General features: G+C 42.1%; 1 protein-coding gene across 4 annotated transcripts in view; it reads right to left on the bottom strand.

Moving 5' to 3' along the window:
- The window catches only part of xylb (xylulokinase homolog (H. influenzae)), a 180,577-nt gene that overhangs the window by 21,619 nt on the left and 131,747 nt on the right, over positions 1–27,211 (bottom strand). For 2 of the 4 annotated variants that reach the window (XM_060922422.1, XM_060922425.1), the window contains 2 exons: positions 26,144–26,238; positions 4,054–5,663 (listed from right to left, as the gene is read on the bottom strand). In XM_060922422.1, the coding sequence (XP_060778405.1) occupies positions 5,595–5,663; positions 26,144–26,238 (164 nt within the window). In that variant the 3' untranslated portion in view covers positions 4,054–5,594. Of the gene's footprint in view, positions 1–4,053; positions 5,664–5,918; positions 6,296–26,143; positions 26,239–27,211 lie in introns of those variants that run through there. The other 2 variants (XM_060922424.1, XM_060922423.1) reach the window with 2 other exon arrangements.

Below are 27,211 nucleotides of genomic sequence, written 5' to 3'. Positions count from 1 at the left end.
CATATCAAATGTTTAAACTGAGAAAATGTATCATTTAAAGAGAAAAATTAGGTGATTTTAAATTTCATGACAACAACACATCTCAAAAAAGTTGGGACAAGGCCATGTTTACCACTGTGAGACATCCCCTTTTCTCTTTACAACAGTCTGTAAACGTCTGGGGACTGAGGAGACAAGTTGCTCAAGTTTAGGGATAGGAATGTTAACCCATTCTTGTCTAATGTAGGATTCTAGTTGCTCAACTGTCAGGTCTTTTTTGTCGTATCTTCCATTTTATGATGCGCCAAATGTTTTCTATGGGTGAAAGATCTGGACTGCAGGCTGGCCAGTTCAGTACCCGGACCCTTCTTCTACGCAGCCATGATGCTGTAATTGATGCAGTATGTGGTTTGGCATTGTCATGTTGGAAAATGCAAGGTCTTCCCTGAAAGAGATGTCATCTGGATGGGAGCATATGTTGCTCTAGAACCTGGATATACCTTTCAGCATTGATAGTGTCTTTCCAGATGTGTAAGCTGCCCATGCCACACGCACTAATGCAACTCCATACCATCAGAGATGCAGGCTTCTGAACTGAGCGCTGATAACAACTTGGGTCGTCCTTCTCCTCTTTAGTCCGAATGACACGGTGTCCCTGATTTCCATAAAGAACTTCAAATTTTGATTCGTCTGACCACAGAACAGTTTTCCACTTTGCCACAGTCCATTTTAAATGAGCCTTGGCCCAGAGAAGACGTCTGCACTTCTGGATCATGTTTAGATACAGCTTCTTCTTTGAACTATAGAGTTTTAGCTGGCAACAGCGGATGGCACGGTGAATTGTGTTCACAGATAATGTTCTCTGGAAATATTCCTGAGCCCATTTTGTGATTTCCAATACAGAAGTATGCCTGTATGTGATGCAGTGCCGTCTAAAGGCCTCTGCATGCTCTTGCGACAAGGCTTTCGCAGATACTGTAGCTTTTCGCAGACAGTTGTAATTTATTGTTGAGCGGGGAGTTATAGGCGTGTGCGATGTTATTCACCGGCACAACGCAAGGGGCCGCGAAGTTGCTAGGAGTAGTTGGTGGGTGTGGTTAGTGGAGTGTTTATCCTCCGGTTACTTATAATGACTAGAACTTTTTTTTTTTATAATGACTAGAATTGGAGTCGTATAGATGTACGTACTTCCTCAATCAACCGCTCTTCATGCTGCTCCATCTTCGCTCGTGTTTTTAAAAATGCCAGTCGTGAAAACAAAACAAACCGGGAAAGTAGTGAAGCGGAAGTGCGTGTACAGCGGATGTAGAGTGGACCAATCAGAGCCCTCTTGTCTGTGACGCTGTCTGCGACGCTTCTGCGGTGGTCACAATTTTTGGGAGGTGCGCGCAGAGCGTCTGCGAAGGTGGGGGGGCTACGCAGACACTATCTGCGACACCGTCTGCGAGGACTGGGTTGTCAGCATAAATTGGCCTTAAGGGCCTGAAGATCACAGGCACCCAGTATTGCTCCGCTATTTGTCGGTGCAGAATTAGGGGGATTGGTGATGCTCTTCCCATCTTTACTTCTGAGAGCCGCTGCCACTCCAAGATGCTCTTTGTATACCCAGTCATGTTAATGACCTATTGCCAGTTGACCTAATGAGTTGCAATTTGGTCCTCCAGCTGTTCCTTTTTTGTACCTTTAACTTTTCCAGCCTCTTATTGCCCCTGTCCCAACTTTTTTGAGATGTGTTGCTGTCATGAAATTTCAAATGAGCCAATATTTGGCATGAAATTTCAAAATGTCTCACTTTCGACATTTGATATGTTGTCTATGTTCGATTGTGAATACAATATCAGTTTTTGAGATTTGTAAATTATTGCATTCCATTTTTATTTACAATTTGTACTTTGTCCCAACCTTTTTGGAATTGGGGTTGTACATAAAGATGCTGTTTTAAGAAAAATTGAAGTGGTCTCTTCATTTTTTCCAGAGCTGGATATGGTTGTATGCAAAATTTGGGCAAATTACATATTTTATAGATTTTTTGAAGTGAAAAGAGGCAAGAAGAAACTCTGCAGCAAGTTTATATGAAAGGGACAATTTACAGCAAGATGGTCATTATTGCAAAATAAACCCAACAGGGTCATGGAGGACCTTGAATCACCCTGAAGGGGTTTATTTGCAATAATATCCAGCTTGCTGTACATTATCCCACTTATTGGATGTCTACTTACTAAATAAATCAATAATTTGAGCCAAAATATTGATTTTAAAAATGATTTTATTGATTGATTTTATTGCTTCCACCAATGACATGATCCATAGCAGTGTTCCATTATAAATAACTGTGGAAGTCAAGGCAAGATCTGGAAGACAAAGAAAACTTTCACAAAGAATTGCTTATTTGCTGGGCAGAACAACAAAGTAAAAATCCCTAAGGATCTACAGGAAGGTTTAGTTGGCACAGGAGTTGTGATGCACCCTTCTACTCTACAACATTGCTTGCACAAACATGATCTCCCTGGAAGAGTCATCAGAAGGAAGCCTATTCACAAAAGTCAATATCTGATGTATCCAGAGGCACTTTGTAAACAAGTGCTATGGGCTGAAGAACTCTCAAACTCTTGCAGTTACCAGAGGACTAGCCCCCCACTGTAACCCTAGTTGTATGGGCGAGAGGCCAAGGGCTATGGAAACGGAGATCGGCACCGCCCAATGCACCCGATTGCATGGCGCGGGAAGCATTTTAGAGATGGGCTGATGAAGTAAAAATGAAACTCTTCAACCACAATTACCAAAGATATGTTTGGAGGAAAAAAAAAGAGTAGCATTTGTTGAAAAGACCGTCTTGTAAAAAATTAAGCACGGGGTGGATCTCTTATGCTTTGGGGTTGTGCGGTGGCCGGTGGCACAGAAAACATTGCACAGATAGATGGAAGAATAGATTCCAGTAAAGATCAACAAATTCTGGAAGCAAATGTGACATGGTCAGTCAAGAAAGTGAAGCTGAAAAGAGACAATTACAGGACAATGATCTAAAACATACCTCAAAGTGTGAAGCTTTTGGAGTGACCATCACAGTCCCCTAACATAAATATCACTGAAAATATATAGGTATATCTTAAACATGCTGTGCATGATTTAGTAGGGCATTAAAATATTTGCATATGTCACAATTACTATTTCTTTATTATTATTTCATCAAATATAAAGTTACTGTGCATTAATATTTGCAGACATATTTTATTTTTAAAAAGTGTTTGCCAAGATCTTGTGTTTACTTCTTTTCACTTAAAAAAAATCAACAAAATATGTAATTTACCTAAGGATGCCCAAAACTTTGCATACAACTATATGAATCAAGTCACCAATATGATGAAGGTTCAGCCATTATTTTGTTGGTAACTGCTCATGATGTTTTCTAATGAAGAGTAATGTTTCCAAAAATATAAACACATTTGTTATGTAAACTACAGTGACTATAACTAGGATAAAGCAGTTACTATGAACACCGTAACTGCATTATGCAGCACAATAAAAGCACCTAGTTATGCTGTTAATGAATATGACCTTATTGTGCTGCATTAAAGCAAAAAAAAAAAAAAGAAATCTCCTTTGCCACTCCATGTCTAGAAGTCTGAACATGCTACAGCTCAAATACACACACACACACACACACACACACACACACGGTGTTCTCATTCAGTGTTCATTTACACTCTATGCATAATTTCTCAGTGTTCACTGTTGTAGCACATCACAAGAAAAAATAATTTATTATAGGAAAAGTTTTATATCTCTATATATTAATCAATTGATATATAATGCATTGCTGTACATGTTTACTGTATGTGTGTATCTGAGAGCAAAAGAGAGAAGCAACATTTGCATTTCAATTACCCACATTAGTGGCTTAAATAGTAGCTTATTACCAAATGCTTCCATGTGGAAAGCTTTTAGTCCCTTGATTGCATGAGTATCACTACAACAATTCTATCACAATCCATAATCCGCCATCCTCATTACTCCTTTAATACATCTTCCAATCTATAGGATTACTAATTGCATTAGAACAAAATACAAACAGTATGAGAATTAAAACAATTATACTTTTATTGGATTAGATACAAAACCATAACTGACAAATTAAAGTACAAAATGTTGAGGGAATTTTATTTCTATAAAGCCATTCATAGGGGTCGCACAGTGGTGCATTGGTTAGCACTGTCGCCTTGCAGTGAGATGGTTCCGGGTTTGAACCTCGCAGCCAATGGGGGTCTTTCTATGTGGAGTTTGCATGGTCTGTGTGGGGGTGTTACGGTTTCCCTCACCATCCAAAGACGTGCAGTTAGGTTAATTGGCTACTTGAAATTGCCCATAGGTGTGAATGGTTGAGAGGGAGAAAAAACCTCCATAATAATCCAGTAGAAGACAACAGGAAACCACTAGTGTAATTCTTCCCTAGAGACTTTGATGGCTAGAAGAAAAAGCCATCAGAGTGGCCATGTCACTGCAGTGATATGAGAGTGTCATTCCCAGCTATTTAATTGATTTAATGCAATTCTTCTAGATGATGAGATGAAAAACATTTCACACACTGAGTCTCATTTTAAGATGAAAAATCAATCAGCCCATCTTCCTCTGTGTGCAGTGTACAATAAACATAGAATGAAAATCTTTGGTTACTAAAGTTGATGTACCATATTATATAGAGAACAACTTGTAATGGCCTGTCACTTTATAATAAATGGTTTCACAAAGTGAATCTAATATCCTGATGATGTCTAGTTTGGAGAGAGGAATAAAGCAGAGAAAACATATGCGACAAAACTAAAAATATCTTGAGGTATCTGGGTCATCACCATTCACAATTTTGTATATTCACCAGTTTATTTACACTGTTCATGGCTGGGTCTGTGTAACACCAATAGGTCATCATCAGCACCTGTAAATGCCTCCTGGGGCTTTTCCACTTTTAAAAAGTGGAACACATGATCCAAAGATCTGTAAAGAGTGGTAAAGTGATGATCTTAATTAATGCACCATGCGTAGCCTTAAATACATTACAGTGCTCTGCAGAAGTGCAACATTAATGCATGCACACTATTATACACTTCACATTTAGCAGTGTGAAGGCTGGGGTTGAAGACTAATGACCAATTGATTTAAAGTGGCAGCTGAGGCGCACTGGTGTCAGTGAGTGGGAACGTGTGAAACGCAGATGGATTATTATTAATAGAAGCCTTAGGTCAAAGTATCAGTGAAACACACACGCACATCTAAATAGAAAATAATTGTGGTTCATCTCAGAAAGAGGAAGGAGAGGTCGAGTCAAATAGCTTCTATCAGCAATTGTTTTCCTTCATTTCACAGCTTGTATTGGAATCATGTTACATAATAGCAGCTTAATATTTACACCTGATGTGGTGATAGATTTGAACCTGTCAAACCAAATTAATGATCATAATGTGCTGCTTCCTGCCCACAATTAACACTGAACAGTGTGAGTCATCCAGAGAATCAGTGCACAAACATCCCCACGCAGAAATCCAATGCAGCGTCCTTTATACGTCTGTTCATGGTTGATTAAAAACAAAGACGCTGTAAAGATACTCAGTGACTTCAATCATTCATTGTGTTGTGTGCTTGAGAATCTTCTCTTCCAGATCTGTGTATCTCTTCAGGAGAGGCCCATAGACCTATAGAGACATGAAATAAAATGTCATTCACAGCGCCAAGGCTTACTTTACAATTGCCAGATATGTTACTGATTATGATTTTCATTACACTGAAATAGGAAATTGAATTCAACAGCAAGGCCAAGAACAACTTTAGGTACATGTGGCTTTTTAAATTAATTTATTTTTTGACATGCTGGAGCTAGACAACATTTACACTAATATACAGTGACTCTCAAAATTGCTTTGTAGTCTCCATCAAAAGAATATCCTCATATCTTCCCTGACAGATCATGGGCTAAGATCAAGTTAAACTGAAATTAGTACAGCAAGAAAAACATACAAGTGAAAAATTCAAATTCTATTGGTCACTCACCCACAACTATAAATGGTACAATATGTCAGTTGACTTACAAAACATAATTTACATTAAAAAAAAATTACTAGTATTGAAGTAGAAAAATGTACAAATATACAGTGCCCTCCACCATTAATGGCACCCCTTGTAAAGATTAGTAAAAAGGGTTAGAAAAAAAATCCACCTTTTAGTGAAGTAGCTTCATGCCTTGGAGGATGCATGTGATAACCTTTGCCCCGGTTGGTAGCTGTCATGTGAGACGGGAGAGGTGTCTAATTACTAGTTACAGCCATTACTAAATTAGAAAGGAAAATTGGGGAAGAAAAAAAAAGATGGCAAAAAAAAGTATGGACCATGGAAGGGGTAAAGCATAGATATTTGCAGTTATTTGTGCAATACAATGCTGTGCAACATTGAGCTGAGTCAGTGAAATGGCTAACAAATACAATAAATATTCATAAATACTGGACAATAAACAGGACTGTAGGGAGTGTGAGCATTGTGCAAACAAATACAAGGCCTAGTCCTAGGTATTGTACTGGTTAAGGGCCAGAATGGCTTGTGAGAAGAAGCTCCATCTCATTCTCTCTGTTTGCCTTCAGGGAGCAGAAGCGCTTTCCTGACTGCAACATCCATTTTTCGGATGGCTGAGGTCCTTCATTAGCTTCCTGGTCTTGGTTCAGCACTGCTTGCTGTAGATAGACTGCAAGTCAGGGAGCTGAGTGAGGATGGTCCACACAGCTGATTGCACCACCCTCTAGAGAGCCCATGTATCCTGCTTGGTGCTGTTCCCAAACCAGGCTATGATGCTTCCTGTCATGATGCTCTCAATGGTGCAGGAGCAGAAGCTCCTTACAGCTCCTTAGCAGCTTAGAGGGAAGTTTTAATGTGACAGTACCATGACAGGTCCAGTGTGATGTGAATACCAAGATGCCAGAAACTGTCCATTTTCTCTGCTGGGGTTCTATTAATCGTAAGGGAGTGGTAGCTCCTCTCCTGCTTCATGCTGAAGCCCACTATCAAATCCTTTGTCTTGATGTTCTAGAGGAGGTAGTTCTCCTGGTACCAGTTCTTCAGGCTTTTAATCAACTCCAAGTTGGCCTTCTCGTTATTACCAGAGCTTAGGCCCACCACCATCAGGCCCACCAAATTAAATGAGAGCTTATTTAGGTGTAGCCGCATGGTGGTGTAGTGGTTAGCAGGTAGTGGTAGTGCCACCTCACAGCAAGAAGGTTCTGGGTTCGAGCCCAGTGGCCGATGGGGGCCCTTCTGTGTGGAGTTTGCATGTTCTCTCTGTGTCTGTGTGGGTTTCCTCTGGGTGCTCTGGTTTCCCCCACAGTCCAAAGACATGTAGGTTAGGCTAACTGGCTACTGTAAATTGACTGTAGGTATGAATGTGAGTGTGAATGGTTGTTTGTCTCTATGTATCAGCCCTGCGATGACCTGACAACTTGTCCAGGGTGTACCCTGCCTCTTGCCCATAGTCAGCTGGGATAGGCTCAAGCTTGCCCATGACCCTGCACAGGATAAGCAGTTACAGATAATGGATGGATGGATTATTTAAGTGCTTGGTGAAGTGATAGTCCTGGGTCTGGGTGGCAGTACAGAGTCTTAATGCACGTCTTTCTTGTATCCTGAGGAACTGTGGGTCAGATCACGTCATTCTAGCAGGGTTTGATAAGTGTCTTTGTTTAGGTGTGGTGTCATTTTTTTGGATTTGTCATTGATCATCTGTGTTTTAAATGAAGTGGACAACTACAGTAGAGGGAATGCTGATATGGAATAACTTGGGAAGAGTGAACACAAGCTGTACAGCTGTATTCTGGATCAATTGCAAGGGTTGGATGGCACGCAGAGAAGACCTGCCAGAAGTGATGTGCAGTGGTCCATTCTCGAGACTAAACAAGCACCTAAGTTGCTTCTGTGGTGAGAAATGGCCGAATTTTCTTGATGATGTTACAACTAGGGTATGGATTATGAACTGACTTATACTGGATTACAAAGTTTTAATATTAGCTCAGACTCTTCAGTACAGGCCATTTGTAGCTCTTTTTAAAAACAACCTTTATAAAATAGGGACTGTGTGCCCTGTGCATGGAGGTGCAAGATCATTTAGAGTATTTTAATTAGATTAAGAACAACAGCAAATATAATTAACTACCATTGGCCCTTGAAATGGACCATATTTTAAATGCTTTCAACCATCCCACAGTGTGACCACCATTAAAAGTGGTCTCTTAATATTTTCCATTGCTATATACTCTAATCCCATCTTTCTGACTAAAGCCTTGACTTGTGATCTTTTTTTTAATTGATTGATTGATTGTTGCGACAATAAACCATTCTAACTTTGAACATTAGAACAAACCTAACAGGAAAATTTGCATAGAGTCTTCAGCAAAAAGTTGCATAATATTTAAATCAGAACTTTGGAAAAACAGAACAGCCTTGACTTATTTATTCAAAACCTTTCCAGCCTTCTGTTAAAAAAGATTTTGAAGTTCATTCATCATTGTGAATTCAAAGCCATCAACAAATAATCGCAAAACTGATCAAAAGGAGCCTTAAAATCCTTAAAACCCTTAAAAATGAAAAAAAAAATCTGTACATTATGTTTGCAACTCCCCTCCTAGAACTGCCACCTTATTGTGGTGGAGGGGTTTGTGTGCTTGAATGATCCTAGGAGCTATGTTGTTGGGGGCATTACGCCCCTGTTAGGGTTTCCCAAGGCAGACAGGTCCTAGGTGACAGGCCAGACCAAGAGCAGTTCACCAAACTTATGGAAACGAAAAAAATCAAGGACCGTGATGTCGCTCGGTATGGCGCAGCCGGGACCCCATCCTGGAGCCAGGCCCGGGGTTGGGGCTTGTATGTGAGCACCTGGTGGCTGGGCCTTTGCCCACGGGGCCCGGCCAGGCTCAGCCTGAAGTGGTGACGTGGGCCCAACCTCCTGTGGGTTCACCACCCACAGAGGTAGCCGTAGGGGGCCGGAGCAGTGTGGATTGGGTGGCAGTCGAAGGCAGGGGCCTCAACGACCTGATCCCCGAACACAGTGGCTAGCTGTTGGGACATGGAATGTCACTTCGCTGGGGGGGGGGGGGGGGGGGGGGAGAGCCTGAGCTTGTGCGGGAGGTCGAGAGGTACCGGCTAGAGATAGTCAGGCTCACCTCCACGCACAGCTTGGGCTCCAGAACCCAGCTCCTCGAGAGGGGCTGGACTCTCCACTTCTCTGGAGTCGCCCATGGTGAGCGGCGGCGGGCTGGTGTGGGCTTGCTTATAGCTCCCCAGCTCAGCCGCCATGTGTTGGAGTTTACCCCGGTGAATGAGAAGGTCGCCTCTCTGCACCTTCAGGTCGGGGAAAGGGCTCTTGCTGTTGTTTGTGCCTATGGGCCAAATAGAAGTATAGAGTATCCGGCCTTCTTGGAGTCCCTGGGAGAGGTACTGAGAGGTGCTCAGACTGGGGACTCCAGTGTCCTACTGGGGGACTTTAACACTCATGTGGGCGACGACAGTGACACCTGGAGGGGTGTGATTGGGAGGAACGGCTTCCCTGATCTGAACCCGAGTGGTGCTTTGTTATTGGACTTCTGTGCTAGTCACAGTTTGTCCATAATGAACACCATGTTCAAGGATAGGGGTGTCCATAAGTGCACATGGCACTAGGACACCTTAGGTCAGAGGTCGATGATCAACTTTGTTGTCGTTTCATCTGATCTCTGGCCCTATGTCTTGGACACTCGGGTGAAGAGAGGGGCTGAGCTGTCAACTGATCACCACCTGGTGGTGTGTTGGATCTGATGGCGGAGGAGGAAGCCGGACAGACCTGGCAGGCCCAAACGTATGGTGAGGGTCTGCTGGGAACGTCTGGCCGAGCACTCTGTCAGGGAGGTATTTAACTCCCACCTCCGGGAGAGTTTCTCCCAGCTTCCGAGGGAGGCAGTGGACATTGAGTCTGAGTGGACCATGTTCTCTGCCTCCATTGTCGACATGGGTGTTCGGAGCTGTGGCTGCAAGGTCTCTGGTGCCTGTCGGGGCGGCAATCCCCGAACCCGGTGGTGGACACCGGAAGTAAGGGATGCCGTCAAGCTGAAGAAGGAGTCCTATCGGGCTATGTTGGCCTCCAGGACTCCTGAGGCAGCTGATGGGTATCGGCAGGCCAGGTGTGCTGCAGCTCAGGCAGTTGTGGAGGCAAAAACTAGGAACTGGGAGGAGTTCGGTGAGGCCATGGAGGAGGACTATCGGTCGGCCTCCAGGAAATTCTGGCAAACCGTCCGGCACCTCAGGAGGGGGAAACAGTACTCTGCCAACACTGTTTACAGTGCGGGTGGGGAGCTGTTGACCTTGACTGGGGATATTGTCGGGCAGTGGAAGGAATACTTCAAGGATCTCCTCAATCCCACCATCACGTCTTCCATTGAGGAAGCGGAGGTTGATGACTCAGAGGTGGACTCATCCATTACACAAGCCAAAGTCACTGAGGTGGTTTGCAAGCTCCTCGGTGGCAAGGCACTGGGGGTGGATGAGATCCGCCCTGAGTATCTCAAGTCTCTGGATGTTGTGGGGCTGTCTTGGCTGACACGCCTCTGCAACATCGCGTGGCGGTTGGGGACAGTGCCTCTGGAGTGGCAGACCAGGGTGGTGGTCCCTCTTTTTAAGAAAGGGGACCGGAGAGTGTGCTCCAATTATAGGGGAATCACACTTCTCAGCCTCCCCAGGAAGGTTTACTCCAGGGTACTGGAGAGGAGAATTCGGCCAATAGTTGAACCTTGGATCCAGGAGGAACAATGCGGTTTTTGTCCTGGTCGTGGAACACTGGGCCAGCTCTATACCCTTCATAGGGTGCTCGAGGGTTCATGGGAGTTTGCCCAACCAGTCCACATGTGCTTTGTGGATCTGGAGAAGGCATTCAACCGTGTCCCTCGTGGTATTCTGTGGGGGGTGCTTCGGGAGTATGGGGTTCGGGGCTCTTTGCTAAGGGCTGTCCGGTCCCTGTATGAACGGAGCAGAAGTCTGGTTTACATTGCCGGCAGTAAGTCAGACCTGTTTGCAGTGCATGTTGGACTCCGGCAGGGCTGCCCTTTGTCACCGGTTCTGTTCATAATTTTTATGGACAGAATTTCTAGGTGCAGCCAGGGGCCGGAGGGAATCCTGTTTGGGAACCACAGAATTTCATCTCTGCTTTTTGTGGATGATGTTGTCCTGCGGGCGGCACGGTGGTGTAGTGGTTAGCGCTGTCGCCTCACAGCAAGAAGGTCTGGGTTCGAGCCCCGTGGCCGGCGAGGGCCTTTCTGTGTGGAGTTTGCATGTTCTCCCTGTGCCCGCGTGGGTTTCCTCCGGGTGCTCTGGTTTCCCCCACAGTCCAAAGACATGCAGGTTAGGTTAACTGGTGACTCTAAATTGATCGTAGGTGTGAATGCGAGTGTGAATAGTTGTCTGTGTCTATGTGTCAGCCCTGTGATGACCTGGCGACTTGTCCAGGGTGTACCCCGCCTTTCGCCCATAGTCAGCTGGGATAGGCTCCAGCTTGCCTGCGACCCTGTAGAACAGGATAAAGCGGCTACAGATAATGAGACGAAATGAGATGTTGTCCTGTTGGCTTCTTCAAACCAGGACCTTCAGCATGCACTGGGGTGGTTTGCAGTCGAGTGTGAAGCGGCTGGGATGTGAATCAGCACCTCCAAGTCCGAGGCCATGGTTCTCGGCCGGAAAAGGGTGGCTTGCCCTCTTTAGGTTGGTAGAGAAGTCCTGCCTCAAGTGGAGGAGTTTAAGTATCTTGGGATCTTGTTCACGAGTGAGGGAAGGATGGAGCGTGAGATCGACAGGCGGATGGGTGCAGCCTCCGCAGTGATGCGGTTGCTTTATCGGTTCGTCGTGGTGAAGAAGGAGCTGAGCCAAAAGACGAAGCTCTCGATTTACCGGTCGATCTATGTTCCGACACTCACCTATGGTCATGAGCTTTGGGTAATGACCGAAAGAACAAGATCGCGGATACAAGCGGCCGAAATGAGTTTCCTTCGCAGGGTGGCTGGGCACTCCCTTAGAGATAGGGTGAGAAGCACAGTCACTCGGGAGGAGCTCGGAGTAGAGCCGCTGCTCCTCCACATCGAGAGGAATCGGCTGAGGTGGCTCGGGCATCTCTTTCAGATGCCTCCTGGACGCCTCCCTGGGGAGGTGTTCCAGGCATGTCCCCCTGGGAGGAGGCCCCGGGGAAGACCCAGGACACGCTGGAGGGACTATGTCTCTCGGCTGGCCTGGGAACGCCTTGGTGTTCTTCCTGAGGAGCTGGCCGAGGTGTCTGGGGAGAGGGAAGTTTGGGCTTCCATGCTCAGACTGCTGCCTCCGCGACCCAGCCTCGGATAAGCGGAAGAAAATGAGATGAGATGTTTGCAACTTTACCCTTCAAAGTGCAGTCTGAATGATAACACGACCACGATTAAATAAGGAAATAAGAAAAGCTTGATTTTTTTTTTTGTTATATTGTCCATGCCTGAATAAAAGAGGGAGCTATGATTTTAATTCCAGTGTAACTGAAGAGTTTTATGTTTGAAACATGACTTTGTTTTTATTTGGAAAACTGGTGGATTAAATGATGCTGTGAAATTTCTTTAGAAATAAGGAGGGCCCTCCAAACATGGATGATAAATAATGTATAGAAAGATAGCCATAATAAACAACCCTACAGCTAAAATAAGGGAGAGAATCAGAAAGTTTTACTGTATTGCAGAGAGAGAGAGCAAGAGAGAGAGAGAGGAGTGCAAGGCTGCAGCTCTCATGATGAAGATACGCATGGAAAAAATCAATAAGTAAAACAAAAATCCCATTTTTAAAATGTGTCTTTACAATCTGTGTCTAAAATGTGTCTATAATAATTTACTATGAAATTTGCTGAATGATTATCACAGATGTACAATACATAATGTGGACAGTGTTATTATGTGCAATTAATTGTGAACATTTAGTGGGGGAAGGCATCAAATATTCATAATTGTCACGGTGACGTCAAGTTGAGAACCGACTGATAATTAAGCTACCTTTCAAAGCTGTCACCATTTTTGGATCCATGTTCAGTGGTTGAAATATGCTCTGTGTATCTGACTAGAGTATACAGTAATAGGCACAAATGTCTCAAGTATCTTACACTATCTTTTATTTAGTATTAGTATACTGCAAAAAAAAAAAAGGTTTTATCTCGGACCCCAGGTTTGACTGCTGACTTATTTTAAATGCACAGTTTATAAGCAGTGAATAATGTGAATTACTGCAGAATTATAGAAAAGAAACACCTCCACATGAATATGTCAAGGTCATTCATTTTGTCTGTCCAAGGTGGCTCTGTATCTGAGTTCAGGGAGAGTGTATTTCCCTCCCTCTGCCTCTGCATCCCATGGTAAATTGCTTTCCGCCCCTTGACACGATCCATCCATTTTACGCTCTGGCAGTCCATCTCTGGGGCATAGTAAGAGAAATATGCAGCGCGTTACACACTAACAGCATCCTCAGTATGAAAGCGTGATAGGTGCAGGACTGGAGGAGGAATGGAGTAAGAGACAGAGATGTGGTGGAGAAACACATACCAATTAAAATGCGAAAGATTGGTATGGACCCTTTCCCCTCCCTCTACATCTACCGGGGTCAATCTTAATAAGGCCAGAGAAAGTCTCACGTTTTTCAGTAGGGACCATGCTAGAGGACCACTGGAGTACTAGTGCGATTTACAATTGTATAGCCAGAGAGGATGTTTCACTTCCACAGTCTACTGGACCACTGGGTCCCCAAGCAAATCACTCAAGCTTGGGTCTGCATGGAGCTGGCGAGATGATCTCGAAAGTTATTTTCTAGCTAGAGGGGTGCCATTAAAACTTGCAGGTTTACTACACCTGTGTGCTACTAAAACTCTGAGAAGTGCAGCACCTCTGGGCACAGGATGACAAGCATTAATTGGTCCTGATAATTGATTCAAGTAGGGCAATTAAGAGACTGAATAGAGCACAAGATCCCACAAGAATCGGGTGTAGAATAGCCAACAGTGTTCTGAGTTCCAGAATTAAATGCACACAAATCATCTCCGTCATAATAAAAGTTCATGTCGCTCTCATTTACTGCATGTATGTACAAAAAGAGTTAGCAGCATATACAAGTGCATCTCCAAAAATTAGAATATCATGAAAAAGTTCAATATTTTCCATCAGCTATTTAAGAAAGTGTAAATTTAATATATTCTAGACTCGTTACATGTAAACTAAAATGGTTCAAGCATTTTTCTATTTTAATTTTGATCATTATGGCCTACAGTGCAAAATAAATAAAAACCAAAACAAAAACACCTGAAAATATTAGCACATTTCATTTCAAGTTTGAGTAAATTACTATTAACACACTATAAATACCGTGTATCTCTTAGTCTAGTTCAGTACACACAGCCACAATCATGGGGAAGACTACTGACTTTTCAGTTGTCCAGAAGACGATCATCGATTCCCTCCACAAGAAAGCCACAGAAGGTCATTCCTGAAAAGGCTGGCTGGAAAAGGTGCACAAGCTACAGGGATGACCACAGCCTTGAGAGGATTGTCAAGAAAAGTCGATTCAAGAACTTGGGAGGGCTTCACAAGGAGTGGTCTGAGGCTGGTGTCAGTGCATCAAGAGCCACCACACACAAACGTCTTCAGAAAAGGGGCTATAACTGTCACATTCCTAATATTAAACATGGGTGGCACGGTGGTGCAGTGGTTAGCACTGTCACCTCACAGCAAGAAGGTTCTGGGTTCGAGCCCAGTGGCTGACGAGGACCTTTCTGTGTGGAGTTTGCATGTTCTCCCTGTGTCTGCATAGGTTAACATTGGGCGGCCTTGGGCTGAAGTGCCATCTAATCCCCAACTGCTCCCTGGAAATTGTAGCATAGCTGCCCACTGCTCGTGTGTCTTCACTGCTTTGGATGGATTAAATGCAGAGAGGAATTTCACTGTGTTTAAGTGTATGTGTGATAAATAAAAATTGTTGTTGTTCTTCTTCTAAGCCACTCCCGAACCAGAGACAACATCAGAAGCGTCTTACCTGGGCTAAGGAGAGAAAGAACTGGACTGTTGCTTTGTGGTCCAAAGCCCTCTTTTCAGATGAAAGTAAATTTTGCATTTCATTTGGAAATCAAAGTCCTTGAGTCTGGAGGAAGGGTGGAGAGGCACAGAATCCAAGGTGTTTGAAGTCCAGTGTGAAGCTTCTGCAGTCTGTGATGAGTTGGGGTGCCATGTCATCTGCTGGTGTTGGTCCACTGTGTTTTATCAAGTCCAAAGTCAATTTAATAGGAGATTTTAGAGCACTCCATGCTTCCATCTGCTGACAAGCTTTATGGAGATACCGATTTCCTTTTCCTGCAGGACTTAGCACCTGCCCACAGTACCAAAACTCCTGCCAAATGGTTTGCTGATCATGATATTACTGTGCTTGATTGGCCATCCAACTCACCTGACCTGAACCCCAGAGAGAATCTATGGGGTATTGTCAAGAGGAAGATGAGAATCATCCGACCCAAAAATACAGACGAGCTGAAGGCCGTGATCAAAGCAACCTGGGCTTCAATAAAACTTGAGCACTGCCACAGGCTGATCGCCTCCATGCCATGCGGCACTGATGCAGTAACTCATGGTAAAGGAGTCCCAGCCAAGTATTGAGTGTATAAATGAACATACTTTTCAGAAGTTGGACATTTCTGAATTGTAAATCTTTTTTTGATTGATCTTAGAAAATATTCAAATAATTTGAGATACTGAATTTCTGATTTTTCATGAGCTATAAACCATAATCATCAAAATTAAAACAAAAAAGGCTTGAAATATTTCACTTTACATGTAATGAATATATAAGAAATTTTACCTTTTTGAATTAAATTACAGAAAAATGAACTTTTTCACAACATTATAATTAATTGAGATGCACCTGTATACAACCCTGATTCCAAAAAAGTTGGGACAAAGTACAAATTGTAAATAAAAACAGAATGCAATGATGTGGAAGTTTCAAAATTCCATATTTTATTCAGAATAGAACATAGATGACATATCAAATGTTTAAACTGAGAAAATGTATCATTTAAAGAGAAAAATTAGGTGATTTTAAATTTCATGACAACACCACATCTCAAAAAAGTTGGGACAAGGCCATGTTTACCACTGTGAGACATCCCGTTTTCTCTTTACAACAGTCTGTAAACGTCTGGGGACTGAGGAGACAAGTTGCTCAAGTTTAGGGATAGGAATGTTAACCCATTCTTGTCTAATGTAGGATTCTAGTTGCTCAACTGTCTTAGGCTACATCCACACGACAACGGCAACGAGATTTTTTTTTTTTAAATATCGCGTCCACATGGGCAACGGATCAGTAAAATTTCAGGTACATATGGCAACACAGCGCTTGCTGAAAACGATGCAATACACATGCCACACCTCTACGTGCGCTGTAAGACGGTCCCATCGGAGACACCAGAACAATAGAAGAAGTAGATGCATGCGCATAAACCCCTTCTTCTGTAGCATTAGCCACATAAAGTTTTGATTATTAATCAGTAGCATAAAACGAAAGACATGGAAAGAGGAATGAATGGGGGTAGATGGAAGCCGGTACGCTAACATTCTGATATCCTCCAGAATCCTTTAATGGTCCGGAATAAACTGAATGCTACACATTGATGGATTACTTTGTTCTTCTACGCCCTTTTTGAGGAATGTATTGTCGGACTTAAACCAACATCTGAAGAGGTGAGATCGCTCCTTTTTTTTTTCCTATGTTTGCTGGCGGGATTGTTTTTGTTTTTGGAAAGCGCACGGGTGGTGCGCGGTTTGGTACTGCTTCCGCAGTGTTTGGACTAAAGACTCTGCCCTAAGGGCTATTCTCTCTCTCTCTCTCTCTCTCTCTCTCTCTCACACACACACTTTGCACCATTACACAATAAATATTCACAGTGAAAATATTTTGTAAGCGCGTTTCATGAACCAAGTTATAGGATTTGTTGACAACTCGCATCAAGTTCGTTACACTTCTACCCGGCGTGAAGCACTGACAGTCATGTGGTTGTGACGTCATCGTAAACAAATCCGTTCTACTCATCCAGACGACTTTGCAACGGCGCCGTTGCCAGATTTTTCCACTCTGGAACCCGTTCTCAAAAGATTTCGTTTTGGGGCACCCAAAACGCCGGTGCCGTGTGGACGCCAGGCCAAAACGATAAACAATTTTATCAGATTCACCTGAATCCATTGCCGTGTGGACAGGGCCTTAGGTCTTTTTTGTCGTATCTTCCGTTTTATGATGCGCCAAATGTTTTCTATGGATGAAAGATCTGGACTGCAGGCTGGCCAGTTCAGTACCCGGACCCTTCTTCTACGCAGCCATGATGCTGTAATTGATGCAGTATGTGGTTTGGCATTGTCATGTTGGAAAATGCAAGGTCTTCCTTGAAAGAGACGTCGTCTGGATGGGAGCATATGTTGCTCTAGTACCTGGATATACCTTTCAGCATTGATGGTGTCTTTCCAGATGTGTAAGCTGCCCATGCCACACACACTAATGCAACCCCATACCATCAGAGATGCAGGCTTCTGAACTGAGCGCTGATAACAACTTGGGTCGTCCTTCTCCTCTTTAGTCCGAATGACACGGCGTCCCTGATTTCCATAAAGAACTTCAAATTTTGATTCGTCTGACCACAGAACAGTTTTCCACTTTGCCACAGTCCATTTTAAATGAACCTTGGCCCAGAGAAGACATCTGCACTTCTGGATCATGTTTAGATACGGCTGCTTCTTTGAACTATAGTTTTAGCTGGCAACGGCGGATGGCACGGTGAATTGTGTTCACAGATAATGTTCTCTGGAAATATTCCTGAGCCCATTTTGTGATTTCCAATACAGAAGCATGCCTGTATGTGATGCAGTGCCATCTAAGGGCCCGAAGATCACGGGCACCCAGTATGGTTTTCCGGCCTTGACCCTTACGCACAGAGATTCTTCCAGATTCTCTGAATCTTTTGATGATATTATGCACTGTAGATGATGATATGTTCAAACTCTTTGCAATTTTACACTGTTGAACTCCTTTCTGATATTGCTCCACTATTTGTCAGCGCAGAATTAGGGGGATTTGTGATCCTCTTCCCATCTTTACTTCCGAGAGCCGCTGTCACTCCAAGATACTCTTTTTATACCCAGTCATGTTAATGACCTATTGCCAATTGACCTAATGAGTTGCAATTTGGTCCTCCAGCTGTTCCTTTTTTGTACCTTTAACTTTTCCAGCCTCTTATTGCCCCTGTACCAACTTTTTTGAGATGTGTTGCTGTCATGAAATTTCAAATGAGCCAATATTTGGCATGAAATTTCAAAATGTCTCACTTTCGACATTTGATATGCTGTCTATGTTCTATTGTGAATACAATATCAGTTTTTGAGATTTGTAAATTATTGCATTCCATTTTTATTTACAATTTGTACTTTGTCCCAACTTTTTTGGGATCGGGGTTGTATTTTCAAGTGCTTTCTTTTACAGACCTTTTAAGGTGCATGAGTAAACTCTAGACAGCTGTGTTATTTTCTGCATATTTACCTTCTGTGGTAACTTGTATTTTGAAAAATGCAATAAAAAGTAATCTTTTCTTCAGAGAGAATGTTACACATGAGCCAGTCCCGGCAGTCCCACTGTGGTTTGTTGAACATAGCAAATAACTGTCAGCAGACAGCACCATCTTTCCAGAACTACTGAGCTTAGACAAAAGAATATCACAACAAATCTTTTAAAACCTGCCAATATTTTCCAAGAGGTGTGTTCCTTCCAACAAATCACATTTGAGAGCTCTCCACACAGCTCTTGACATCCCACTGTGAATTCAGAAATACGACTCCTGAAACAACCAGTACTCGGTTTCATGTTGACTGGACTTCAACATGTAAGAGAAACTGAGAATGACAACACCATTAAATATCAAAGAGGACCCTTCATCAAAAGGGAGCCTAGAATGGCACACACACTACTGACTGCACTGCCGAGCTGAAGTAGAACACAGCAAAGTGAAGCAAATTAATCACAGTAGAACTAATATTATCCAAATCAGAACATTCTGTAATGATATTATGAGGATTAATCAAATGCTTGGAACAATGGCACCTATTTTTTAATCGCCCTCTGGCTCAGATTCAGGCTCGGGTAAACCAATGGGTATGCTGTACCACCATTAAAAAATAAACCCAGTCAAGGCAGATGCAGTGAACTACAAGAAAATGATATTTCTAATTTATACCTCTTGCAGGCAATGCCAAGTGCTACCCATAGTGTATCCAGGCATGGACTGAATCTCGCATTGTTATTTATGTATCATGTTAAGTAACGCACACTACATGGTGTATTCTTAGCAACTGTACAGTTAATGAATCAATAAAGAAGCAAATCAGTGTGCATCAGGAGTAGGCAGCAGCATCAGCAGTGTCAGAGTGCACAAACCAACAAACCTTATTCTAGACAGGAAATATTTACTGTATCTTCACATTAAATTTGGAAGCATATGGACCTTCATTGCCTTCTATATTTATAGGCTTTAAATGGCCTTTCTGCCCAATATTCCAGATTTTAAAAGGGTCTATGATATTATTTTCAGGCATTTTGTATTACCCCGGAGTGATTATGAAGCAGATAATCTAGTTTTTACTTTAAACTTCATGCCTCGATATTGTTAATACATTGAAAAGAGTGCTTCTGGGGAATCTCATAGGAAAACTGAAATTCTTCTTCACTTGCGCTGGATGCACTGATAGGTTTGGGGAGGGCTTGGCCCCCTGTGTGCATCTGAAGTGGGGAATAATTATAATATATATAGTCTGATTATGGCGGCACGGTGGTGTAGTGGTTAGCACTGTTGCCTCACAGCAAAAAGGTCCTGGGTTCGAGCCTTGTGGCCGACGAGGGCCTTTCTGTGTGGAGTTTGCACGTTCTCCCCGTGTCCGCGTGGGTTTCCTCTGGGTGCTCCAGTTTCCCCCACAGTCCAAAGACATGCAGGTTAGGCTAATTGGTGGCTCTAAATTGACCGTAGGTGTGAATGTGAGTGTGAATGGTTGTTTGTCTCTATGTGTCAGCCCTGTGATGACCTGGCGACTTGTCCAGGGTGTACCCCGCCTCTCGCCCATAGTCAGCTGGGATAGGCACCAGCTTGTCCACGACCCTGCACAGGATAAGCGGTTACAGATAATGGATGGATGGATGGATAGCCTGGTTATAGTGGCAAAGCTACACTCAAAAAAAAAAATTCGAGGTGGATGCCTTGAGGCAGTGGACCAAGTCTCCCACGTGGACTGGAAGGTGTTTTTTCATTTAGCTAAACTGGAAGGAAGTGGTACAAAGCCTGACTGACACTAGAAAAATAACTGGCAAGATAGCGAAACTGCCATAGCAGCAAAGAAGAAATAAAGGTGAGCAAAATGGTTTAGAAATGCCACTGGCTGTGTATTAATTTTAGCCATGGCCACAGTTAGTTATTTGGTCATTTTTAACAACATATTAAAGCTAGACGGCCTTTCGATTTGATAAAATCGGTGAAATTTAATTCCCTCTGAAATTTGGTCATTGTGATATATGTTTATTTCTGTAATATCTCACAAAATACCAGGCCATTCAAGCTGAGAAGATATTTAATTTGAAGGGATTCCTGAGCAAATAATGTGCATGAAATTGCTCGCTTCGTGCAGTCAAGCAGACAGAGGAAGTCTGTGTGCACATGTGCAGGTTTACCTTCTTCTTTTGGGTTTTACGGCAGCTGGCAGCCACAGTGTTGCATTACTGCCATCTACAGGTTTACTTTGACTGTGTACTGACAGTTACATCATTCTGTCACTAAACGAACAGCTGATCACACCGAGGTGCTCGCTGACCGCCGATATTTATTAGTTTGGTCCTGCATTTCCTTTCCTTCGCAACATAGTGTCTTTTCTTCTCGCTTTCCGTTACTGTAGTCAGTCTTTCACATTTCATTCACACACTCACATCCTCCATTTTTCTCTACTGTTTCAAATTTGTATCCCACAATGCTTTGCATGAATGAGGAAAGCCCACCACGTGATGCATGATGTAGTATCTTGAATTGGGTCATGGTGAAGCAGGAAAAAATAGCAGAGAATTTAGGGCCATGTGTCCCTAAATTCATTAATTGTTCTATTAGGAAAAAAAAACTAATAAAATTGGAAGTCTGTGATTCGAATTCAGTAGCTTTCAGTCCACTAAACAAAAATAATTGGGTGTCAGGGAAAATTCTTTTTATGACCTACACTTGAAAAATCTGAAAGACAGTCTACCTTTAAAATGGGGGAAGATTTTTTTTCTATAGCTTAACTGAAGAAACCACTGAGTACTGATTTTATACTTTTTCAGTGCTGCTGCAAATTCTTGCAGTGGGAAAGGGTAAATTTTGACCTTTTTGCTGTTGTAGATAGTCCTGCATGGATGCCTTAAAGATTTGTACTTTCCAAAAACTCTCACCTTTGTTTCAGTGGATAATCTCATCGATGTACTGATAACTACTGTTGTAATCATAGAGTGAGTTCTGTGCTTAGTCTTGGACACCTGTTTACAATATAAAATGATTTCAACACATTTAATACTGTTTGACTGTAATATACAGTTTTCGGAAAGTAAAGATTTATAATGGTACTATCTGGTGTTAGCCAGAAGAGAAGGGTTTTTACATTCCTTTTAAGGTTTCTCAGGAAGTTTTTTTCTTTGCCACGGTTGCCTCCGGATTGCTCATTTGAAATCTAAATCTGTGTCTGAATATCTGTAAACAGTGACAATATCTACTGTTAAAAGAGCTTTACCAATTAAACTGAATTGAATTTTCACAATAAAACAAAATCCTGACAAATACATAACCCCAGTGAGCATTCTATATCATTTTGATCAGCGCTGAGGACTTTCCGTGTTTACTTCTTATGGAAATTAAGAGCAGCCACATTTCCTTTGAATGCTCTCATGGGAAACCACACATAACCACTACCTTTGCAGTGACAGCGATATCACCATGGTTAACAGAAGCCATCGCAGCAGATCCATCAGTGAACTGCTATGTTTCTGGCATGCGCATAAAGAAAGAAACACCATTCTCTTGAACAGAATGACGGACCTTCGGCAATGAAAGAGAAAGCAGCAGCATAAACAATAAAAACTATTCCAACATTTGCTGTTGAGCTGTCAGTGGCAAACTCATGCATATTAATGAGATTTATGTTCAAGTAAACCACTGTCGTATTGTCCCAGAAAAATGACAAAAAAATTGTTGTTCATTCTAGTCATTTGGCAAATAAAACCATCATTCCATCACAAGGCGGATCTCAAAAGTAGTCATGAACAGGGAAAATATGATGAGAATAACAAAACATTGCAGATCTTGTTCAGAAAAGGAGCTTGAAAACAAAAATGACACGAGATCATTCAAGCAGAGGCGTTAAGTAAACTGTGCTGCCTTATACAGTGTTTCATCTGAGTTTCTAAGTTAATGTGCGGTTAACAATATTATTGTGGTTAATGTGTTAATGCAGTAGATCTGTTTCACAACCACAACCATCAGTCTTTGGTTTTCTTTTATAGCTATGAAATGAGCCTTTGCTAACGACCCAGACAGGCATTCTTTCCTGAAGTAATTAAATCAATGAAGTGGTTAAACAATTAATTATTGAAATTAATATTATTACTGTTCTCATCATGATTGTCCTCATCATCAATTGCAAAAATTCATCCTTAATGAATCATAAAGCCACACATCCCAAGTCTGCTGCACCATAGAAGTCCCACGCGGGTGTACACCCTCCCTTCTTTTAACAGGCTATTTATATATATATATATATATATATATATATATATATATATATATATATAAAACACACAGTATAAGCACATTATTTATAATTCTGTGTGAGTTTTGTGCTTACATGAAATGAAACGGTGTAATTGGTCAGTGTAATCATTGTGTGTCTGTGTTTTATATGTTATTCCACAAAACCGAATCATACAAAGCATGTAGCACCGAGTTGGCTATAAGCCATGTACAATGAGATTGAGTGGAATAACTGTTTTATTCTATCCACATTCACTGGATTTTGAGAAACGGAGCATTTTTATTTTTTGCAAATTCAATAAGTAAAAACTTTTGCACAAAACGTCTGACAAAATCATTTCCGCTTAGAATATAAACAAACCGGCAAAATGACAGTAGCAATTTGTGAAAAATGCAATAATAATTCTTGAAAAATAAAGATATAAAGAAAAATAAAGACGGGCGGTACGGTGGTGTAGTGGTTAGCGCTGTCGCCTCACAGCAAGAAGGTCCGGGTTCGAGCCCCGGGGCCGGCGAGGGCCTTTCTGTGCGGAGTTTGCATGTTCTCCCCGTGTCCGCGTGGGTTTCCTCCGGGTGCTCCGGTTTCCCCCACAGTCCAAAGACATGCAGGTTAGGTTAACTGGTGACTCTAAATTGACCGTAGGTGTGAATGGTTGTCTGTGTCTATGTGTCAGCCCTGTGATGACCTGGCGACTTGTCCAGGGTGTACCCCGCCTTTCGCCCATAGTCAGCTGGGATAGGCTCCAGCTTGCCTGCGACCCTGTAGAACAGGATAAAGCGGCTAGAGATAATGAGATGAGAAAAATAAAGAAATAAGAACGATGCGTTCTTACCATCAAATAATTTTACTCCATATTTTGTTGCCTTTTTTGTGTATTTTTTTGGGTTTTATTTTCGAGTAGAGATTTTATGTCATCCTCGGTTGGTTCACAATAGTCACACACTGTTTGTGTGTGTGTGTGTGTGTGTGTGTGTGTGTGTGTGTACAAAATTGAGTCCTACAAAGCACATAGCACCAAGTTGGCTATAAGCCATGTATGATGACACTGAGTATACACACACACACACACACACACACACACACACACACACACACACACAGGTCAGCCATAATATTATGACCACTGACAGGTGAAGTGAATAACAGTGATCATCTCTGAAAGAAGTAATAAAAAAAAAAAGCTGTTTAAAATGCATCGTGTACAGTCTATATGGATCTTTAGTCTTTAATGATCTCTAAACAAGGTTTTGGCTATTGTTTTATATTCACATATTAAATCCATCAAAGGCTCCTAAAATACAGTTCATATAATGAACATTTATGTGTACTGACCATCTAACATTGATTCGAATATACTGGTCATGCTGGAAACCCAAACTAAAATAATATATACAGTGCAATGCAATAATGAGTACACCCTCTTTGAAAAGTAACATTTCACACAATATGACAAGGAACACAAAGATATATTTCCAAAATGTTCCCAGACTAAGTTAAACACAGGTTCTGTTGAGCTTTTGAACTCAAAACAAAGGCTAATAATATAACTTAAATGATTTTTATTTCAGTTTTAGTGAAATTTGTGTGGTGCAGAAATGAGTACACCCCACTGAAGGGCTCTGAGTAAAGCAACTTTTTAGGCTACCAATGTGGACCTAAACAAACAATTAACCACAGGTGAGTCTAATTAGTCATTACACAGGTGTTAATTAGGCAGTTGGCTACAAAAGGCTGTTACCTAAAGCAAACCACCCTTTCCCATTTCCTGCTGTCAGCAATGGCACCTCATGGCCAGGAAATGTCTCTGGATCTGAGAAAGCGGATTATTGCTTTACACAAGAGAGGTGAGGGCTACAAGAAGATCAGTAAAGCCTTACTTATCAGTAAGAACACGGTTGCAAAAGTGATCCAAAAATTCAAGACCGATGGAACTGCAGCCAAAGTACAGAGACGTACAGGCCGGCCAAGAAAATTAACACCCAGGCAGGAGCGGCTTGTAATGATAAAAGTTGAGGAAAATTGGCATGCAAGTGCACAACAGGTATCTAAGGAAGTAGAGACTGAAATTGGAGTGAATGTGTCACGTGACACAATATGCCGTACAGTGCAGCGGAATGGCATGCATGGGTGTCGTCCCCGAAGGAAGCCTCTCCTAAAGCCCAGTCACAAAAAAGCCCGTCTAGAGTTCGCCAGGGCACATGCTGAAAAAGATGAAGGCTACTGGGACTCTATACTCTGGAGTGATGAGACCAAAATCAATCTTTTTGGAACTGATGGCTTCAAAACAGTCTGGCGTCGCAAGGGTGAGGAGTACAAGGAAAAATGCATGGTGCCCACAGTGAAACATGGAGGGGGTAGTGTTCTTATGTGGGGTTGCATGAGTGCTGCGGGTGTTGGAGAACTGCATTTCATTGATGGCATCATGAATTCTCAAATGTACTGCTCTATACTGAAAGCTAAGATGCTTCCATCACTTCGGGCCGTTGGTCGTCGTGCCATTTTTCAACATGACAATGACCCAAAACACACATCTAAGGCCACTGCTGACTTTCTGAAGAGGAACAGGGTGAGAGTGATTCCATGGCCAAGTATGTCACCTGATCTGAACCCTATAGAGCATCTTTGGGGAATACTGAAGAGGCAGGTTGAGCATCACTCTCCATCCAACATCCAGGCTCTGAAAGATGTCATCCTTGAAGAATGGAAAAAGATTGATGTAGCCAAATGTTGTCAACTTGTGCACTCCATGCCAAGGAGACTTGGGGCTGTCATTGCAAATAATGGAGGCCATACAAAGTACTAAATGTACTGGATGTAATTGAGTTTGTTGTGGGGTGTACTCACTTTTGCTCCACCCCACTTTCACGGAAACAGAAAAATATGTAATTTAAGGCATCTTTTCACCTTTCTGCTTGAGTTATAATGTAAGAACATAGTGCAATAAACATCATCAAGGAACTGTTCGGGACATATTGTTTGTGTTCATTTTAATACTGTGAAAAATGTCGTTTTTCAGGGGGGGTGTACTCATTATTGCATTGCACTGTATTAGTTTGGGTTTCCAGCATGACCAGTATATTCGTGTGTGACATATGTCACATGTAAACTATTTGGTACAATAAACCATTGGAGTGAATTTAATCAGGAGTGCACAACAGCAGAGCAAGCCAATCATTCAAACAGAACAATTAAATTCTTCATCAGTGAATTGGATTTGTAGTTGATCTAAATCTGACAATTGAGCCAGTCTGGGGTGTTATGCTGGATATATATTGGCATACCTTTTCAGCTGCTGGGGTTGGTCTCGCTGCGAGCTGTGCTCCTGGGGCTTCACTCACTGCCTCTGCAAATGACATTCCCATTTCAGCAGCTAGTCCTAAGGGGGAAAAATCAGTAAAAAAGCAAAGCATTAGAAAAGTGCATAGAGGCTCCACATGCTTTTTTTTTTTTTTAAACCTCATGTCTTCATGTTCGGTTTCTTTTGTATGTTAGTTGACTTTGGCATATTCACCATTTTTCTCTGATCACTGGTTGTAATAGAAATGAAATGTAGAAAATAGTATTGTCGAGGTGAGGATTTAAAGAGCACTTGGAAACCAAGGCTACATGGCAATGAATAATGGAAGGGAAACCTGATTCATGAGATGGAAAATGTCTTCACTTTCAGTCATGATTTGAATGACTTGTCAATGTTTTATAAGCCAAACAACCAGCCAAGTCATGACAAATAACCCACAAACATGCAGCACATAGGTACAGCTCAAACTGAAGCACCTTGGAAACATAAATCGTGTGCACATCATGCAATATCGATTGAATACTAAAACTGAAATAGAATAAACTCGGCTGAGGAACAAGATCAATCTGGTGGTGGTATAACTTAATTTAGTCGTTGTGAACTATGATTAATTTCCTTGCAGGAGCAGCAGAATTATAAAAGCAGTACAATCAGCAGTAAACAGGAAAGGAAAGTGTTCAATGCAAGATGATACAGTGGTGCAGCAATTATCTGAAACCAACAGTATCTATAACAGCAAGTCAGAGGGTGTATTAATTCAGACTTGTAATAACACTGAAGTCAATGAGTCTGATCACTAATGCCAATTAGTATGACACAATTGAAAAAAAAAAGTTAAAATTTATCGTGAAATTTGTTAACTTAAAACATTACCAAAAAGTTTAAAAAAGAGGTACACAGAAAATAAAATGAAGGAAGTGGTGATCATATTTGCACACACACAAGCAATAGGGTCTTGAAATACTGGACACCTCTACAGTAATTTACAGAAACAGTTAAGCTGATGCAAGTTGACTGTATGCAGAGATTAAACAATTAATAATTAACCAAT

The sequence above is a fragment of the Neoarius graeffei genome, chromosome 5 (assembly GCF_027579695.1).
Source record: "Neoarius graeffei isolate fNeoGra1 chromosome 5, fNeoGra1.pri, whole genome shotgun sequence".
In the NCBI taxonomy this organism is placed as follows: domain Eukaryota; kingdom Metazoa; phylum Chordata; class Actinopteri; order Siluriformes; family Ariidae; genus Neoarius; species Neoarius graeffei.
Note: the sequence above shows the minus strand (reverse complement) of the source record. Positions and strands in the feature narration are given on the sequence as shown.